We start from the raw sequence: 20,573 nt of genomic DNA, 5'->3' as shown, positions 1-20,573 counted from the left end.
ATGATGACTGGACCTTTCTCAATGTTATTGATCACATTTTTTTTCCTAACCATCTTAAATAAGCACGCCCCATTCAAGAAATGTAGAACCAGGAAAAGATATAGCCCTTGGTTCTCCCCAGACCTGACTGCCCTTAACCAACACAAAAACATCCTATGGCGTTCTGCATTAGCATCGAACAGCCCCCGTGATATGCAGCTGTTCAGGGAAGCTAGAAACCAATATACACAGGCAGTTAGAAAAGCCAAGGCTAGCTTTTTCAAGCAGAAATTTGCTTCCTGCAACACTAACTCAAAAAAGTTCTGGGACACTGTAAAGTCCATGGAGAATAAGAACACCTCCTCCCAGCTGCCCACAAGATGGGAAACACTGTCACCACTGATAAATCCACTATAATTGAGAATTTCAATAAGCATTTTTCTACGGCTGGCCATGCTTTCCACCTGGCTACTCCTACCCCGGTCAACAGCACTGTACCCCCCATAGCAACTCGCCCAAGCCTTCCCCATTTCCAGTCAGCTGATGTTCTGAAAGAGCTGCAAAATCTGGACCCCTACAAATCAGCCGGGCTAGACAATCTGGACCCTTTCTTTCTAAAATTATCTGCCGAAATTGATGCCACCCCTATTACTAGCCTGTTCAACCTATCTTTTGTGTCATCTGAGTTTCCCAAAGATTGGAAAGCAGCTGCGGTCATCCCCCTCTTCAAAGGGGGGACACTCTTGACCCAAACTGCTACAGACCTATATCTATCCTACCCTGCCTTTCTAAGGTCTTCGAAAGCCAAGTCAACAAACAGATTACAGACCATTTAGAATCTCACCATACCTTCTCTGCTATGCAATCTGGTTTCAGAGCTGGTCATGGGTGCACCTCAGCCACGCTCAAGGTCCTAAACGATATCTTAACCGCCATCGATAAGAAACATTACTGTGCAGCCGTATTCATTGATCTGGCCAGGGCTTTCGACTCTGTCAATCACCACATCCTCATCGGCAGACTCCACAGCCTTGGTTTCTCAGAGGATTGCCTTGCCTGGTTCACCAACTACTTCTCTGATAGAGTTCAGTGTGTAAAATCAGAGGGTCTGCTGTCCGGACCTCTGGCAGTCTCTATGGGGGTGCCACAGGGTTCAATTCTTGGACCGACTCTCTTCTCTGTATACATCAATGATGTCGCTCTTGCTGCTGGTGAGTCTCTCATCCACCTCTACGCAGAAGACACCATTCTGTATACTTCTGGCCCCTCTTTGGACACTGTGTTAACAACCCTCCAGGCAAGCTTCAATGCCATACAACTCTCCTTCCGTGGCCTCCAACTGCTCTTGAATACAAGTAAAACTAAATGCATGCTCTTCAACCGATCGCTGCCCGCACCTGCCTGCCTGTCCAACATCACTACTCTGGACGGCTCTGACTTAGAATATGTGGACAACTACAAATACTTAGGTGTCTGGTTAGACTGTAAACTCTCCTTCCAGACCCACATCAAACATCTCCAATCCAAAGTTAAATCTAGAATTGGCTTCCTATTTCGCAACAAAGCATCCTTCACTCATGCTGCCAAACATACCCTTGTAAAGCTGACCATCCTACCAATCCTCGACTTTGGCGATGTCATTTACAAAGTGGCCTCCAATACCCTACTCAACAAATTGGATGTAGTCTATCACAGTGCAATCCGTTTTGTCACCAAAGTCCCATATATTACCCACCATTGCGACCTGTACGCTCTCGTTGGCTGGCCCTCGCTTCATACTCGTCGCCAAACCCACGGGCTCCATGTCATCTACAAGACCCTGCGAGGTAAAGTCCCCCCTTATCTCAGCTCGCTGGTCACCATAGCATCACCCACCTGTAGCACGAGCTCCAGCAGGTATATCTCTCTGGTCACCCCCAAAACCAATTATTTCTTTGGCCGCCTCTCCTTCCAGTTTTCTGCTGCCAATGACTGGAACGAACTACAAAAATCTCTGAAACTGGAAACACTTATCTCCCTCACTAGCTTTAAGCACCAACTGTCAGAGCAGCTCACAGATTAATGCACCTGTACATAGCCCACCTATAATTTAGCCCAAACTACCTCTTTCCCTACTGTATTTATTTTATTTATTTTGCTCCTTTGCACCCCATTATTTTTATTTCTACTTTGTACATTCTTCCACTGCAAATCTACCATTCCAGTGTTTTACTTGCTATATTGTATTTACTTTGCCACCATGGCCTTTTTTGCCTTTACCTCCCTTCTCACCTAATTTGCTCACAACGTATATAGACTTGTTTCTACTGTATGTTTGTTTTACTCCATGTGTAACTCTGTGTCGTTGTATGTGTCGAACTGCTTTGCTTTATCTTGGCCAGGTCACAGGTCACATTATTCAAGTGACAAGTGACATCTATGTATACAGGACAGCAGCCTCTAAGTTACAGGGTTCAGTAACTTGGTGGTAGCTGGCTAGTGATGGCTATTTAACAGTCTGATGGCCTTGAGATAGAAGCTGTTGTTCAGTCTCTCGTTCCCAGCTTTGATGCACCTGCACTGACCTCGCCTTCTGGATGATAGCGGGGTGAACAGGCAGTGACTCGGGTGGTTGATGTCCCTGATGATCTTTTTGGCCTTCCTGTGACATCGGGTGCTGTAGGTGTCCTGGAGGGCACGCAGTGTGCCCCTGGTGATGCGTCGGGCAGATCGCACCACCCTCTGGAGAGCCTTGCGGTTGCTGGCGATTCAGTTGGTATACATCTGTGTGTGTGATTGTGTGTGTGACTGCGTGTGTGCGTCCATAAGAAAAGGAGACCCAGTACCCAGTGATAACCAGTTTATTCTTAGCTCCATGTTACTGTAGGCTATGTACATAATTGACAGAGAAGAGTGAGGCACATTGTCTGAAGACTTCTACACAATATACTGGATGTATAGCACTGGTGATGCTAACACAAGGCTAAAGCATACAACATGTGATGCTAGTTCTTGGCTAAAGTATAGCATATGTGATGCTAGTTATATTATAAAGTATTGCCCATGTTAGCACAGTACCTAAGTATAGCACCGGTGATGCTAAAGCTAGGCTAAAGTAAGCTAAAGCAAAGCCAAGGTGATGTTAACAATCTGGTAAAGTATAGCACTAGCAACGCTAGGTTAAAGTATAGCACATGTGATGCTAAAGTAGCATAGCACATGCAATGCTAGGTTAAATGCTAGGCTAACACTAGGCTAAAGTAATGTGAAGCACCTTTGATCGTGGCGAGAACCCCAGCTGATTGCATACGAGTGAGTGAGGAACTAACGCGACACACCATACAGAAAGAGACAGAGAGCCGTGTCATGTTGCTGGTGACAGTATTGAACCAGTGTGTGTATTAGTGTGACAGCAGCAGATAGTTATGATATAACCTAAACCTAGTTTCTATATGGGCCAGTTTCCCAGACAAAGATTAAGCCTAGTCCTGGACTAAAAGGTGCTTTCAATAGAGAATCAACATTGAGCTTTATTTTTAGTCCAGGACTAGGTTTATCCTGTAGTGTCGGTCCGGATGAGTTAGGGTCGGTCCGGATGAGTTAGGATTGGTCCGGATGAGTTGGGGTCGGTCCGGATGAGTTAGGGTCGGCCCGGATGAGTTAGGGTCGGTCCGGATGAGTGGGGTCTGTCCGGATGAGGTTGGGTCGGTCCGGATGAGTTGGGGTCGGTCCGGATGAGTTGGGTCGGTCCGGATGAGGTAGGGTCGGCCCGGATGAGTTAGGGTCGGTCCGGATGAGTTGGGGTCGGTCCGGATGAGTTAGGGTCGGTCCGGATGAGTTAGGGTCGGTCCGGATGAGTTAGGGTCGGTCCGGATGAGTTGGGGTCGGTCCGGATGAGTGGGGGTCTGTCCGGATGAGTTGGGGTCGGTCCGGATGAGTTGGGGTCGGTCCGGATGAGTTGGGGGTCGGTCCGGATGAGTTAGGGTCGGTCCGGATGAGTTAGGGTCGGTCCGGATGAGTTGGGGTCGGTCCGGATGAGTTGGGGTCGGTCCGGATGAGTTAGGGTCGGTCCGGATGAGGTAGGGTTGGTCCGGATGAGTTGGGGTCGGTCTGGATGAGTTAGGATTGGTCTGGATGAGTTAGCCACGTTGTGATTACTTTCTAGTCGCTAGTGCATTAGTATGAATGACCCTGTGCATGTAATACATACAACCATACAGGTGTGTAAAGCCTAATCTTACAAAACAAAATTATTTTTATTTAGTACATATTATGTCCATTGTTGTATACAACATCAAAATACTAGAGTAGCACATTCTCAAGAGATTTCTTCTAACACATCTTTATATTCTAGTCTAAATAAATTCAAACCATGATTTTGACATCATTTCAGAGGAACAGGACATAATAGTTAACATAGGTCATGTATCTACCGCTCTCCCTAGGTAGAGAAGATAAGAACAGCCAGGTAGAGAAGATAAGAACAGCCAGGTAGAGAAGATAAGAACAGCCAGGTAGAGAAGATAAGAACAGCCGGGTAGAGAAGATAAGAACAGCCAGGTAGAGAAGATAAGAACAGTCAGGTAGAGAAGATAAGAACAGCTAGGTAGAGAAGATAAGAACAGCCAGGTAGAGAAGATAAGAACAGCCAGGTAGAGAAGATAAGAACAGCCAGGTAGAGAAGATAAGAACAGCCAGGTAGAGAAGATAAGAACAGCCAGGTAGAGAAGATAAGAACAGCCAGGTAGAGAAGATAAGAACAGCCAGGTAGAGAAGATAAGAACAGCCAGGTAGAGAAGATAAGAACAGCCAGGTAGAGAAGATAAGAACAGCCAGGTAGAGAAGATAAGAACAGCCAGGTAGAGAAGATAAGAACAGCCAGGTAGAGAAGATAAGAACAGCCAGGTAGAGAAGATAAGAACAGCCAGGTAGAGAAGATAAGAACAGCCAGGTAGAGAAGATAAGAACAGCCAGGTAGAGAAGATAAGAACAGCCAGGTAGAGAAGATAAGAACAGCCAGGTAGAGAAGATAAGAACAGCCAGGTAGAGAAGATAAGAACAGCCAGGTAGAGAAGATAAGAACAGCCAGGTAGAGAAGATAAGAACAGCCAGGTAGAGAAGATAAGAACAGCCAGGTAGAGAAGATAAGAACAGCCAGGTAGAGAAGATAAGAACAGCCAGGTAGAGAAGATAAGAACAGCCAGGTAGAGAAGATAAGAACAGTCAGGTAGAGAAGATAAGAACAGCCAGGTAGAGAAGATAAGAACAGCCAGGTAGAGAAGATAAGAACAGCCAGGTAGAGAAGATAAGAACAGTCAGGTAGAGAAGATAAGAACAGCCAGGTAGAGAAGATAAGAACAGTCAGGTAGAGAAGATAAGAACAGCCAGGTAGAGAAGATAAGAACAGCCAGGTAGAGAAGATAAGAACAGCCAGGTAGAGAAGATAAGAACAGCCAGGTAGAGAAGATAAGAACAGTTAGGTAGAGAAGATAAGAACAGCCAGGTAGAGAAGATAAGAACAGCCAGGTAGAGAAGATAAGAACAGCCAGGTAGAGAAGATAAGAACAGCCAGGTAGAGAAGATAAGAACAGCCAGGTAGAGAAGATAAGAACAGCCAGGTAGAGAAGATAAGAACAGCCAGGTAGAGAAGATAAGAACAGCCAGGTAGAGAAGATAAGAACAGCCAGGTAGAGAAGATAAGAACAGCCAGGTAGAGAAGATAAGAACAGCCAGGTAGAGAAGATAAGAACAGCCAGGTAGAGAAGATAAGAACAGCCAGGTAGAGAAGATAAGAACAGCCAGGTAGAGAAGATAAGAACAGCCAGGTGGAGAAGATAAGAACAGCCAGGTAGAGAAGATAAGAACAGTTAGGTAGAGAAGATAAGAACAGTTAGGTAGAGAAGATAAGAACAGCCAGGTAGAGAAGATAAGAACAGCCAGGTAGAGAAGATAAGAACAGCCAGGTAGAGAAGATAAGAACAGTTAGGTAGAGAAGATAAGAACAGCCAGGTAGAGAAGATAAGAACAGTCAGGTAGAGAAGATAAGAACAGCCAGGTAGAGAAGATAAGAACAGCCAGGTAGAGAAGATAAGAACAGCCAGGTAGAGAAGATAAGAACAGCCAGGTAGAGAAGATAAGAACAGTCAGGTAGAGAAGATAAGAACTAGCCAGGTAGAGAAGATAAGAACAGCCAGGTAGAGAAGATAAGAACAGCCAGGTAGAGAAGATAAGAACAGCCAGGTAGAGAAGATAAGAACAGCCAGGTAGAGAAGATAAGAACAGCCAGGTAGAGAAGATAAGAACAGCCAGGTAGAGAGCAGAGGAATAAGAACTAGCCAGGTAGAGAAGATAAGAACAGCCAGGTAGAAGAGAGCAGAGATAAGAACAGCCAGGTAGAGAAGATAAGAACAGCCAGGTAGAGAGAGCAGAGAAATGGGAGGGAACTAGTTAGGTAGAGAAGATAAGAACAGCCAGGTAGAAGATAGAGAAAGTCAGGAGAGAAGATAGTTATCAGGTAGAGAAGATAAGAACAGCCAGGAGAGAGCAGAGAAATAGGAGAGAACTAGTTATGAGAAGATAAGAACAACAGCCAGGTAGAGAAGATAAGAACAGCCAGGTAGAGAAGATAAGAACAGCCAGGTAGAGAAGATAAGAACAGTCAGGTAGAGAAGATAAGAACAGCCAGGTAGAGAGAGATAAGAAATAGGTAGAGAAGATAAGAACAGCCAGGTAGAGAAGATAAGAACAGCCAGGTAGAGAAGATAAGAACAGCCAGGTAGAGAAGATAAGAACAGCCAGGTAGAGAAGATAAGAACTAGTTATGGTAGAGAAGATAAGAACAGCCAGGTAGAGAGAGCAGAGAAATAGGAGAGAACTAGTTATGGTAGAGAAGATAAGAACAGCCAGGTAGAGAGAGCAGAGAAATAGGAGAGAACTAGTTATGGTAGAGAAGATAAGAACAGCCAGGTAGAGAGAGCAGGAACTAGTTATGATAGAGGAGAGAGATAACTAGTTATGATAGAGGAGAGAGATAACTAGTTATCATAGAGGAGAGAGAACTAGTTATGATAGAGGAGAGAGAACTAGTTTTGATAGAGAGAGAAATAGTTATGATAGAGGAGAGAGAACTAGTTATGATAGAGAACTAGAGAGAGAAACTAGTTATGATAGAGGAGAGAAGAAATAGTTATGGTAGAGAAGATAAGAACAGTCAGGTAGAGAGAGAGAACTAGTTATGATAGAGGAGAGAGAACTAGTTATGATAGAGGAGAGAGAACTAGTTTTGATAGAGAGAGAAATAGTTATGATAGAGGAGAGAGAACTAGTTATGATAGAGGAGAGAGAACTAGTTATGACAGAGGAGAGAGAACTAGTTATGGTAGAGGAGAGAGAACTAGTTATGGTAGAGGAGAGAAAACTAGTTATGGTAAAGGAGAGAGAACTAGTTATGATAGAGGAGAGAGAACTAGTTATGGTAGAGGAGAGAGAACTAGTTATGGTAGAGGAGAGAGAACTAGTTATGGTAGAGGAGAGAGAACTAGTTATGATAGAGGAGAGCGAACTAGTTATGGTACAGGAGAGAGAACTAGTTATGGTAGAGGAGAGAGAGAGAGAAATAAAGAGTGAGGAAGAGGAGGAGGAAGAAGAGGAAGAGGAGGAGGAAGAGGAAGAGGAGGAGGAGGAAGAGGAAGAAGAGGAGGGTCTCGCTGGCAGATGAAGGGGTGAGGCTTCCAGGATTGGCTCAGAGAAGAAGAAGTAAGAAGAGGGAGAGGACAAGGTGCCAGCGTTACTTTCCTACAAAGAGATGCAACGTAGAAGAGGAGAGAGGGAGTGAGAGAGAAGAGGAGAGGGGGAGTGAGAGAAGAGAGGTGGATGGAGAGAGAAGATGAGAGGTGGATGGAGAGAGAAGAGGAGAGGGGGATGGAGAGAGAAGAGGAGAGGGGGATGGAGAGAGAAGAGGAGAGGTGGAGAGAGAAGAGGAGAGGTGGATGGAGAGAGAAGAGGAGAGGTGGATGGAGAGAGAAGAGGAGAGGTGGATGGAGAGAGAAGAGGAGAGGTGGATGGAGAGAGAAGAGAGGGGATGGAGAGAGAAGAGGAGGGGGATGGAGAGAGAAGAGGAGAGGTGGATGGAGAGAGAAGAGGAGGATGGAGAGAGAAGAGGAGAGGTGGATGGAGAGAGAAGAGGAGGTGGATGGAGAGAGAAGAGGAGAGGTGGATGGAGAGAGAAGAGGAGAGGGGGATGGAGAGAGAAGAGGAGAGGGGGATGGAGAGAGAAGAGGAGGATGGAAAGAGAAGTGGAGAGGTGGATGGAGAGAGAAAAGGAGAGGGGGAGTGAGAGAGAAGAGGAGGATGGAGAGAGAAGAGAGGGGGAGTGAGAGAGAAGAGGAGGATGGAGGTGGATGGAGAGAGAGGGAGAGACAGCAGTCATTAATGAAGTCAATAATCCTATCTGTGAACTTCTAACTAGAAAGACTTCTATATCAAATACCTATTAAAAATACAAACCTGCTTGGAAACATTTTGTCACTCATTTGAATATGCCTATATAATCATTCCTGTTTCATTACATGGGGCCTTTATTAAGGCAGTGCTCCCTCTTGACGACATCAATGAATAAAGAGGAGGAGGAGGAGGAGGAGGGGGAAGAGGAGGGGAGGACGGGGAAGAGGAGGAGGAGGAGGGGGAAGAGGACTGGTAGGTGGAGGGGGAGGAGGAGGGGGAAGAGGACTGGTAGGTGGAGGTGGGAGGAGGAGGGGGAAGAGGAGGAGGACGGGGAAGAGGAGGAGGAGGGGGAAGAGGACTGGTAGGTGGAGGGGGGAAGAGGAGGGGGAAGAGGACTGGTAAGTGGAGGTGGGAGGAGGAGGGGAAAGAGGAGGAAGAGTTGTGGACTCACATTACTGCCTGGGGTCGGACTCAGTGGTCATGGTGACGTAATTGGTTGGCAACAACCCCGTGACCCCGTTGACCTCTCCAATCCACCAATCAGGGTTGTCACTGTCCATAACGTTGATCAGCTGACAATTGGAGAAGCTCATCAAGTCCTAATTGGCTGCTGTGAAGTTGTACCTGGCGATGACCTGGCACAATGGGGTCAAGGGGCGGGGTCAGAGATGCAGGAGGAGGAGTTAGGGACGTCAGTGAAATAGAAGGGAAAAAATGAGAACTCTGCTTTGTATTCACCCCCCTCCCGCAGGGTACAGAGGGGTTACAGAGGGGTTATAGAGGGGTTATAGAGGGGTCACACCCAGGTTATAGAGGGGTTACAGAGGGGTTATAGAGGGGTTATAGAAGGGTCACACCCAGGTTATAGAGGGGTTATAGAGGGGTTATAGAGGGGTCACACCCAGGTTATAGAGGAGTCACACCCAGGTTATAGAGGGGTTATAGAGGGGTCACACCCAGGTTATAGAGGGGTCACACCCAGGTTATAGAGGGGTTATAGAGGGGTCACACCAAGGTTATAGAGGGGTTATAGAGGGGTCACACCCGGGTTATAGAGGGGTTATAGAGGGGTCACACCCAGGTTATAGAGGGGTCACACCCAGGTTATAGAGGGGTTATAGAGGGTTATAGAGGGGTCACACCAAGGTTATAGAGGGGTTATAGAGGGGTTATAGAGGGGTTATAGAGGAGTCACACCCAGGTTATAGAGGGGTTATAGAGGGGTTATAGAGGGGTTATAGAGGGGTCACACCCAGGTTATAGAGGGGTTATAGAGGGGTCACACCAAGGTTATAGAGGGGTTATAGAGGGGTCACACCCAGGTTATAGAGGGGTTATAGAGGGGTCACACCCAGGTTATAGAGGGGTTATAAAGGGTCACACCCAGGTTATAGAGGGGTTATAGAGGGGTCACACCCAGGTTATAGAGGGGTTATAGAGGGGTTATAGAGGGGTTATAGTGGGGTCACACCCAGGTTATAGAGGGGTTATAGAGGGGTTATAGAGGGGTCACACCCAGGTTATAGAGGGGTTATAGAGGGGTCACACCCAGGTTACAGAGGGGTTATAGAGGGGTTATAGAGGGGTCACACCCAGGTTATAGAGGGGTTATAGAGGGGTCACACCCAGGTTATAGAGGGGTTATAGAGGGGTTACACCCAGGTTATAGAGGGGTTATAGAGGGGTCACACCAAGGTTATAGAGGGGTTATAGAGGGGTCACACCCAGGTTATAGAGGAGTCACACCCAGGTTATAGAGGGGTTACAGAGGGGTTATAGAGGGGTCACACCCAGGTTATAGAGGGGTTATAGAGGGGTTATAGAGGGGTCACACCCAGGTTATAGAGGGGTTATAGAGGGGTCACACCAAGGTTATAGAGGGTCACACCCAGGTTATAGAGAGGTTACATCCAGGTTATAGAGGAGTCACACCCAGGTTATAGAGGGGTTACAGAGGGGTTATAGAGGGGTCACACCCAGGTTATAGAGGGGTTATAGAGGGGTTATAGAGGGGTCACACCAAGGTTATAGAGGGGTTATAGAGGGGTCACACCCAGGTTATAGAGGAGTCACACCCAGGTTATAGAGGGGTTACAGAGGGGTTATAGAGGGGTTATAGAGGGGTCACACCCAGGTTATAGAGGGGTTATAGAGGGGTCACACCAAGGTTATAGAGGGGTCACACCCAGGTTATAGAGGGGTCACACCCAGGTTATAGAGGGGTTATAGAGGGGTTATAGAGCCCTCAGAAAGTATTCATACCCAGGTTATAGAGGGGTTATAGAGGGGTCACACCCAGGTTATAGAGGGGTTATAGAGGGGTTACACCCAGGTTATAGAGGGGTCATACCCAGGTTATAGAGGGGTTATAGAGGAGTTATAGAGGGGTCACACCAAGGTTATAGAGGGGTTATAGAGGGGTCATACCAAGGTTATAGAGGGGTTACACCCAGGTTATAGAGGGGTTACACCCAGGTTATAGAGGGGTTATAGAGGGGTCATACCCAGGTTATAGAGGGGTCATACCCAGGTTATAGAGGGGTTATAGAGGGGTTACAGAGCCCTCAGTAGTATTCATACCCAGGTTATAGAGGGCTTATAGAGGGGTTATAGAGGGGTCACACCCAGGTTATAGAGGGGTCACACCCAGGGTACAGAGGGTTACAGAGCCCTCAGAAAGTATTCATACCCAGGTTATAGAGGGGTCACACCCAGGTTATAGAGGGGTCACACCCAGGTTATAGAGGGGTCACACAGCCCTCAGAAAGTATTCATACCCAGGTTATAGAGGGGTTATAGAGGGGTCATACCCAGGTTATAGAGGGGTCACACCCAGGTTATAGAGGGGTCACACCCAGGTTATAGAGGGGTTACAGAGCCCTCAGAACGTATTCACACCCAGGTTATAGAGGGGTTATAGAGGGGTCACACCCAGGTTATAGAGGGGTTATAGAGGGGTCACACCCAGGTTATAGAGGGGTTATAGAGGGGTTACACAGCCCTCAGAAAGTATTCACACCCAGGTTATAGAGGGGTTATAGAGGGGTCACACCCAGGTTATAGAGGGGTTACAGAGGGGTCACACAGCCCTCAGAAAGTATTCCCACCCAGGTTGCATAGGGGTTATAGAGGGGTCACACCCAGGTTATAGAGGGGTTACAGAGACCTCAGAAAGTATTCACAACCAGGTTATAGAGGGGTTATAGAGGGGTCACACCCAGGTAATAGAGGGGTTATAGAGGGGTCACACCCAGGTTATAGAGGGGTTATAGAGGGGTCACACCCAGGTTATAGAGGAGTCACACCCAGGTTATAGAGGGGTCACACCCAGGTTATAGAGGGGTTATAGAGGGGTCACACCCAGGTTATAGAGGGGTCACACCCAGGTTATAGAGGGGTTATAGAGGGGTTATAGAGCCCTCAGAAAGTATTCATACCCAGGTTATAGAGGGGTTATAGCGGGGTTATAGAGGGGTTACACCCAGGTTATAGAGGGGTCACACCCAGGTTATAGAGGGGTTATAGAGGGGTCACACCCAGGTTATAGAGGAGTCACACCCAGGTTATAGAGGGGTTATAGAGGGGTCACACCCAGGTTATAGAGGGGTCACACCCAGGTTATAGAGGGGTTATAGAGGGGTTATAGAGCCCTCAGAAAGTATTCATACCCAGGTTATAGAGGGGTTACAGAGCCCTCAAAGTACATACCCAGGTTATAGAGGGGTTATAGAGGGGTCACACCCAGGTTGCATAGGGGTTATAGAGTTGGTCACACCCAGGTTATAGAGGGGTTACAGAGCCCTCAGAAAGTATTCACACCCAGGTATAGAGGGGTTATAGAGGGGTTATAGAGGGGAGGGGTCACACCCAGGTTATAGAGGGGGTTATAGAGGGGTTATAGAGGGGTCACACCCAGGTTATAGAGGAGTCACACCCAGGTTATAGAGGGTTATAGAGGGGTCACACCCAGGTTATAGAGGGGTCACACCCAGGTTATAGAGGGTTATAGAGGGGTTATAGAGGGGTCACACCAAGGTTATAGAGGGTTATAGAGGGTTATAGAGGGGTCACACCGGGTTATAGAGGGTTATAGAGGGGTTATAGAGGGGTCACACCCAGGTTATAGAGGGTCACACCCAGGTTATAGAGGGGTTATAGAGGGTTATAGAGGGGTCACACCAAGGTTATAGAGGGGTTATAGAGGGGTTATAGAGGGGTTATAGAGGAGTCACACCCAGGTTATAGAGGGGTTATAGAGGGGTTATAGAGGGGTCACACCCAGGTTATAGAGGGGTTATAGAGGGGTCACACCAAGGTTATAGAGGGGTTATAGAGGGGTTATAGAGGGGTCACACCCAGGTTATAGAGGGGTTATAGAGGGGTCACACCCAGGTTATAGAGGGGTTATAGAGGGGTTATATAAGGGTCACACCCAGGTTATAGAGGGGTTATAGAGGGGTCACACCCAGGTTATAGAGGGGTTATAGAGGGGTTATAGTGGGGTCACACCCAGGTTATAGAGGGGTTATAGAGGGGTTATAGAGGGGTCACACCCAGGTTATAGAGGGGTTATAGAGGGGTCACACCCAGGTTACAGAGGGGTTATAGGGGGTTATAGAGGGGTCACACCCAGGTTACAGAGGGGTTATAGAGGGGTTATAGAGGGGTCACACCCAGGTTATAGAGGGGTTATAGAGGGGTTACACCCAGGTTATAGAGGGGGTTATAGAGGGGTTTACCAAGGTTATAGAGGGGTTATAGAGGGGTCACACCCAGGTTATGAGGAGTCACACCCAGGTTATAGAGGGGTTACAGAGGGTTCAGAGGGGTCACACCCAGGTTATAGAGGGTTATAGAGGGGTTATAGAGGGTCACACCCAGGTTATAGAGGGGTTATAGAGGGTCACACCAAGGTTATAGAGGGTCACACCCAGGTTATAGAGAGGTTACATCCAGGTTATAGAGTCACACCCAGGTTATAGAGGGGTTACAGAGGGGTTATAGAGGGGTTATAGAGGGTCACACCCAGGTTATAGAGGGGTTATAGAGGGTTTATAGAGGGGTCACACCAAGGTTATAGAGGGGCAGAGGGTCACACCCAGGTTATGTCACACCCAGGTTATAGAGGGGTTACAGAGGGTTATAGAGGGGGTTATAGAGGGTCACACCCAGGTTATAGAGGGGTCACACCCAGGTTATAGAGGGGTCACACCCAGGTTATAGAGGGGTTATAGAGGGGTTATAGAGCCCTCAGAAAGTATTCATACCCAGGTTATAGAGGGGTTATAGAGGGGTCACACCCAGGTTATAGAGGGGTTATAGAGGGGTTACACCCAGGTTATAGAGGGGTCATACCCAGGTTATAGAGGGGTTATAGAGGAGTTATAGAGGGGTCACACCAAGGTTATAGAGGGGTTATAGAGGGGTCATACCAAGGTTATGAGGGGTTTTAAGAGGGTTACACAGGTTACAGAGGGGTTATTCATACCCAGGTTATAGAGGGTCATACCCAGGTTATAGAGGGTTATAGAGGGGTTACACAAGTATTCATACCCAGGTTATAGAGGGGTTATAGAGGGGTTATAGAGGGGTCACACCCAGGTTATAGAGGGTCAAGCCTAAGAGGGTTACAGAGCCCTCAGAAAGTATTCATACCCAGGTTATAGAGGGGTCACACCCAGGTTATAGAGGGGTTATAGAGGGGTCATACCCAGGTTATAGAGGGGTCACACCCAGGTTATAGAGGGGTCACACCCAGGTTATAGAGGGGTTACAGAGCCCTCAGAACGTATTCACATCCAGGTTATAGCGGGGTTATAGAGGGGTCACACCCAGGTTATAGAGGGGTTATAGAGGGGTTATAGAGCCCTCAGAAAGTATTCATACCCAGGTTATAGAGGGGTTATAGCGGGGTTATAGAGGGGTTACACAACCCTCAGAAAGTATTCACACCAGGTTATAGAGGGTTACAGAGCCCTCAAAGTATTCATACCCAGGTTATAGAGGGGTTACACAGCCCTCAGAAAGTATTCACACCCAGGTTATAGAGGGGTTATAGAGGGGTCACACCCAGGTTATAGAGGGGTCACACCCAGGTTATAGAGGGGTCACACCCAGGTTATAGAGGGGTTATAGAGGGGTCACACCCAGGTTATAGAGGAGTCACACCCAGGTTATAGAGGGGTTATAGAGAGGTCACACCCAGGTTATAGAGGGGTCACACCCAGGTTATAGAGGGGTTATAGAGGGGTTATAGAGCCCTCAGAAAGTATTCATACCCAGGTTATAGAGGGGTTACAGAGCCCTCAAAGTATTCATACCCAGGTTATAGAGGGGTTACACAGCCCTCAGAAAGTATTCACCCAGGTTATAGAGGGGTTATAGAGGGGTCACACCCAGGTTGCATAGGGGTTATAGAGGGGTCACACCCAGGTTATAGAGGGGTTACAGAGCCCTCAGAAAGTATTCATACCCAGGGTATAGAGGGGTTATAGAGAGGTCACACCCAGGTTATAGAGGGGTCACACACCATGATTTTAGACATATTTACAAATGTATTCAAAATGAAAAGCTGAGTCAATAAGTATTCAACTCCTTTGTTATGACAAGCCTCAATAAGTTCAGGAGTAAACATTTGCTTAACAAGTCACATAATAAGTTGCATGGATTTGGTAGATGAGTGAAACAAAAACGAATACATTGAATACTCCTTTGAGCATGGTGAAGTTATTAATTACACTGGATGGTGTATCAATACACCCAGTCACTACAAAGATACAGGCGTCCTTCCTAACTCAGTTGCCGGAGAGGAAGGAAACTGCTCAGGGATTTCACCATGAGGCCAATGGTGACTTTAAAACAGTTACAGAGTTTAATGGCTGTGAGAGGAGAAAACTGAGGATGGATCCACAATATTGTAGTTCCTCCACAATACTAACCTAAATGACAGAGTGAAAGAAGGAAGCCTGTACAGAACAAAAATATTCTGTTTGCAATAAGTCACTAAAAGAAAACTGGTAAAAATGTCTAAAGAAATTAACTTTGTCCTGAATACAAAGCGTTACATTTGGGGCAAATCCAATACAACACATTACTGAGTACCACTCTCCAATACAACCCATTACTGAGTACCACTCTCCAATACAACCCATTACTGAGTACCACTCTCCAATACAACACATTACTGAGTACCACTCTCCAATACAACCCATTACTGAGTACCACTCTCCAATACAACCCATTCCTGAGTACCACTCTCCAATACAACCCATTACTGAGTACCACTCTCCAATACAACCCATTACTGAGTACCACTCTCCAATACAACCCATTACTGAGTACCACTCTCCAATACAACCAATTACTGAGTACCACTCTCCAATACAACCAATTACTGAGTACTACTCTCCAATACAACCCATTACTGAGTACCACTCTCCAATACAACCAATTAATGAGTACCACTCTCCAATACAACCCATTACTGAGTACCACTCTCCAATACAACACATTACTGAGTACCACTCTCCAATACAACACATTACTGAGTACCACTCTCCAATACAACACATTACTGAGTACCACTCTCCAATACAACCCATTACTGAGTACCACTCTCCAATACAACCCATTACTGAGTACCACTCTCCAATACAACCCATTACTGAGTACCACTCTCCAATACAACCCATTACTGAGTACCACTCTCCAATACAACACATTACTGAGTACCACTCTCCAATACAACACATTACTGAGTACCACTCTCCAATACAACACATTACTGAGTACCACTCTCCAATACAACCCATTACTGAGTACCACTCTCCAATACAACACATTACTGAGTACCACTCTCCAATACAACACATTACTGAGTACCACTCTCCAATACAACCCATTACTGAGTACCACTCTCCACTACAACACATTACTGAGTACCACTCTCCACTACAACACATTACTGAGTACCACTCTCCAATACAACACATTACTGAGTACCACTCTCCAATACAACACATTACTGAGTACCACTCTCCAACACAACACATTACTGAGTACCACTCTCCAATACAACACATTACTGAGTACCACTCTCCAATACAACACATTACTGAGTACCACTCTCCAATACAACACATTACTGAGTACCACTCTCCAATACAACACATTACTGAGTACCACTCTCCAATACAACACATTACTGAGTACCACTCTCCAATACAACACATTACTGAGTACCACTCTCCAATACAACACATTACTGAGTACCACTCTCCAATACAACACATTACTGAGTACCACTCTCCAACAAAACACATTACTGTGTACCACTCTCCAATACAACACATTACTGAGTACCACTCTCCAATACAACCCATTACTGAGTACCACTCTCCAATACAACCCATTACTGAGTACCACTCTCCAATACAACCCATTACTGAGTACCACTCTCCAATACAACCCATTACTGAGTACCACCCTCCAATACAACCCATTACTGAGTACCACCCTCCAATACAACCCATTACTGAGTACCACTCTCCAATACAACCCATTACTGAGTACCACTCTCCAATACAACCCATTACTGAGTACCACTCTTTATGTTTTCAAGCATGGTTGTGGCTCCATCTTGTTATGGGTATGATTGTCATCGGCAAGGACGAGAGAGTTTTTTAGGATGAAAAGAAATGGAATAGAGCAAAGCACAGGCACAATCCAAGACGAAAACCTGGTTCAGTCTGTTTTCCACAAGACACTAGGAGACAAATGCACCTTTCAGCAGGACAATAACCTAAAACACAAGGCCAAATATACACTGGAGTTGCTTAACAGGACAACATCGAATGTTCCTGAGTGGCCTAATTATGGTTTTGACTTAAATCTACGGCAAAACTTGAACATGGCTGTCGAGCAATGATCAACAATCAACTTGAATTTTAAACATGTGCAAATATTGCACAATCCAGGTGTGGAAAGCTATTTTACCCAGAAAGACTCACAGCTGAGATCGCTGCCAACGGTGATTCCAACATGTATTGACTCAGGAGTGTGAATACTTATGGAAATGTGATCTTTGTACAGTATATTTCATTTTCCATCATTTCAAAAACATGTTTTCACTTTGTCATTATTGGGTATTGTGTGTAGATGGGTGATAATTGTTATTTATTTCTTAGATTTTGAATGCAGGAATAAGTTGAGGGGTATGAATACATTCTGAAGGCACTGTAACTGCTTTAATGTCTTTGGACCCCAAAGAGTAGCTGCTGCCTTGGCAGGAACTAATGGGGATCCATAATAAACCCCAGGAAGAGTAACTGCTGCCTTGGCAGGAACTAATGGGGATCCATAATAAACCCCAGGAAGAGTAGCTGCTGCCTTGGCAGGAACTAATGGGGATCCATAATAAACCCCAGGAAGAGTAGCTGCTGCCTTGGCAGGAACTAATGGGGATCCATAATAAACCCCAGGAAGAGTAGCTGCTGCCTTGACAGGAACTAATGGGGATCCATAATAAACCTCAGGAAGAGTAGCTGCTGCCTTGGCAGGAACTAATGGGGATCCATAATAAACCCCAGGAAGAGTAGCTGCTGCCTTGGCAGGAACTAATGGGGATCCATAATAAACCCCAGGAAGAGTAGCTGCTGCCTTGGCAGGAACTAATGGGGATCCATAATATACCCCAGGAAGAGTAGCTGCTGCCTTGGCAGGAACTAATGGGGATCCATAATAAACCCCAGGAAGAGTAGCTGCTGCCTTGGCAGGAACTAATGGGGATCCATAATAAACCCCAGGAAGAGTAGCTGCTGCCTTGGCAGGAACTAATGGGGATCCATAATATACCCCAGGAAGAGTAGCTGCTGCCTTGACAGGAACTAATGGGGATCCATAATAAACCCCAGGAAGAGTAGCTGCTGCCTTGGCAGGAACTAATGGGGATCCATAATACACCCCAGGAAGAGTAGCTGCTGACTTGGAAAGGAACTAATGGGGATCCATAATAAACGCCAGGAAGAGTAGCTGCTGCCTTGGCAGGAACTAATGGGGATCCATAATAAACCACAGGAAGAGTAGCTGCTGCAGGAACTAATGGGGATCCATAATAAACCCCAGGAAGAGTAGCTGCTGCAGGAACTAATGGGGATCCATAATAAACCACAGGAAGAGTAGCTGCTGCCTTGACAGGAACTAATGGGGATCCATAATAAACCACAGGAAGAGTAGCTGCTGCAGGAACTAATGGGGATCCATAATACACGCCAGGAAGAGTAGCTGCTGCGTTGGCAGGAACTAATGGGTATCCATAATAAACCACAGGAAGAGTAGCTGCTGCCTCGGCAGGAACTAATGGGGATCCATAATAAACCCCAGGAAGAATAGCTGCTGCAGGAACTAATGGGGAACCATAATAAACCCCAGGAAGAGTAGCTGCTGCAGGAACTAATGGGGATCCATAATAAACCCCAGGAAGAGTAGCTGCTGCCTTGGCAGGAACTAATGGGGACCCATAATAAACCCCAGGAAGAGTAGCTGCTGCCTTGGCAGGAACTAATGGGGATCCATAATAAACCCCAGGAAGAGTAGCTGCTGCCTCGGCAGGAACTAATGGGGATCCATAATAAACCCCAGGAAGAATAGCTGCTGCAGGAACTAATGGGGATCCATAATAAACCCCAGGAAGAATAGCTGCTGCCTTGGCCAGGAACTAATGGGGATCCATAATAAACCCCAGGAAGAATAGCTGCTGCCTTGGCAGGAACTAATGGGGACCCATAATAAACCCCAGGAAGAGTAGCTGCTGCCTTGGCAGGAACTAATGGGGATCCATAATAAACCCCAGGAAGAGTAGCTGCTGCCTTGGCAGCAACTAATGGGGATCCACAATAAACCTCAGGAAGAGTAGCTGCTGCCTTGACAGGAACAAATGGGGATCCACAATAAACCCCAGGAAGAGTAGCTTCCTCTTTAGTGGGTAAAGAGGGGTATAGTGTGATATATAGGGTATAGTGGGGTATAGAAGGGTATAGAGGTTATAGTGGGTATAGTGAGTAAAGAGGGTATAGAGGGTATAGAGGCTATATAGTGTATAGAGGGGTATAGTGGGGTATAGAGGCTATATAGTGTATAGAGGGGTATAGAATAATATAGTGGGTATAGAGGATATAGAGTGGTATAGAGTGGTATAGTGGGTAGAGGGCATAGAGGAGCATAGAGGCTATAGAGTGGTATAGAGTGGTATAGTGGGTATAGTGGGTAGAGGGTATAGAGGAGATTTGAGGCTATAGAGTGGTATAGAGTGGTATAGTGGGTATAGTGGGTAGAGGCTATAGAGGCTATAGAGTGGTATAGAGTGGTATAGTGGGTATAGTGGGTAGAGGGTATAGAGGAGATTTGAGGCTATAGAGTGGTATAGAGTGGTATAGTGGGTATAGTGGGTAGAGAGTATAGAGGAGATTAGAGGCTATAGAGTGGTATAGTGGGTATAGTGGGTAGAGGCTATAGAGGCTATAGAGTGGTATAGAGTGGTATAGTGGGTATAGTGGGTAGAGGGTATAGAGGCTATAGAGTGGTATAGTGGGTATAGATTGGTATAGTGGGTATAGAGTGGTATAGAGGCTATAGAGTGGTATAGTGGGTATAGTGGGTAGAGGAGCATAGAGGCTATAGAGTGGTATAGTGGGTACAGTGGGTAGAGGGTATAGAGGCTATAGAGTGGTATAGAGTGGTATATTGGGTAGAGGGTATAGAGGCTATAGAGTGGTATAGTGGGTAGAGGGTATTGAGGCTATAGAGTGGTATAGTGGGTATAGTGGGTAGAGGGTATAGAGGCTATAGAGTGGTATAGAGTGGTATAGTGGGTAGAGGGTATAGAGGCTATAGAGTGGTATAGAGTGGTATAGTGGGTAAAGGCTATAGAGGCTGTAGAGTGGTATAGAGTGGTATAGAGGCTATAGAGTGGTATAGTGTGGTATAGTGGGTAGAGGCTAGAGGCTATAGTGTGGTATAGAGTGGTATATTGGGTATAGTGGGTAGAGGGTATAGAGGATGTTAGATGCTATAGAGGCTATAGAGTGGTAAATCAAATCAAATCAAATGTTATTTGTCACATACACATGGTTAGCAGATGTTAATACGAGTGTAGCGAAATGCTTGTGCTTCTAGTT

The 20,573-nt window shown here is 46.2% G+C and overlaps 1 protein-coding gene and 1 long non-coding RNA gene across 22 annotated transcripts in view; one reads left to right on the top strand and one right to left on the bottom strand.

Moving 5' to 3' along the window:
- Positions 1–3,707: 3,707 nt before the first annotated feature.
- LOC127909588 (uncharacterized) lies at positions 3,708–7,094 on the top strand. 13 transcript variants are annotated; one of them, XR_008072157.1, is made up of 3 exons: positions 3,708–4,541; positions 5,071–6,036; positions 6,865–7,094. It is a non-coding gene; the product is annotated as an uncharacterized LOC127909588 (long non-coding RNA). The 13 variants fall into 13 exon arrangements; XR_008072154.1 differs by having other exon boundaries at positions 6,805–7,094; XR_008072152.1 differs by lacking the exon at positions 6,865–7,094 and adding an exon at positions 6,598–6,650 and having other exon boundaries at positions 5,071–6,105.
- An 89-nt stretch (positions 7,095–7,183) lies between these two features.
- LOC118381393 (intersectin-2-like) overlaps positions 7,184–20,573 on the bottom strand; it is a 278,177-nt gene continuing 264,787 nt past the window's right edge. For all 9 annotated transcript variants that reach the window (XM_052471715.1, XM_052471717.1, XM_052471713.1 and 6 more), the window contains 2 exons: positions 8,852–9,035; positions 7,184–7,752 (listed from right to left, as the gene is read on the bottom strand). In XM_052471715.1, coding sequence (XP_052327675.1) covers positions 8,950–9,035 — 86 coding nt within the window. In that variant the 3' untranslated portion in view covers positions 7,184–7,752; positions 8,852–8,949. The remainder of the gene's footprint in view (positions 7,753–8,851; positions 9,036–20,573) is intronic.

Source organism: Oncorhynchus keta, chromosome 19 (assembly GCF_023373465.1).
Source record: "Oncorhynchus keta strain PuntledgeMale-10-30-2019 chromosome 19, Oket_V2, whole genome shotgun sequence".
In the NCBI taxonomy this organism is placed as follows: Eukaryota; Metazoa; Chordata; class Actinopteri; order Salmoniformes; family Salmonidae; genus Oncorhynchus; species Oncorhynchus keta.
Note: the sequence above shows the minus strand (reverse complement) of the source record. Positions and strands in the feature narration are given on the sequence as shown.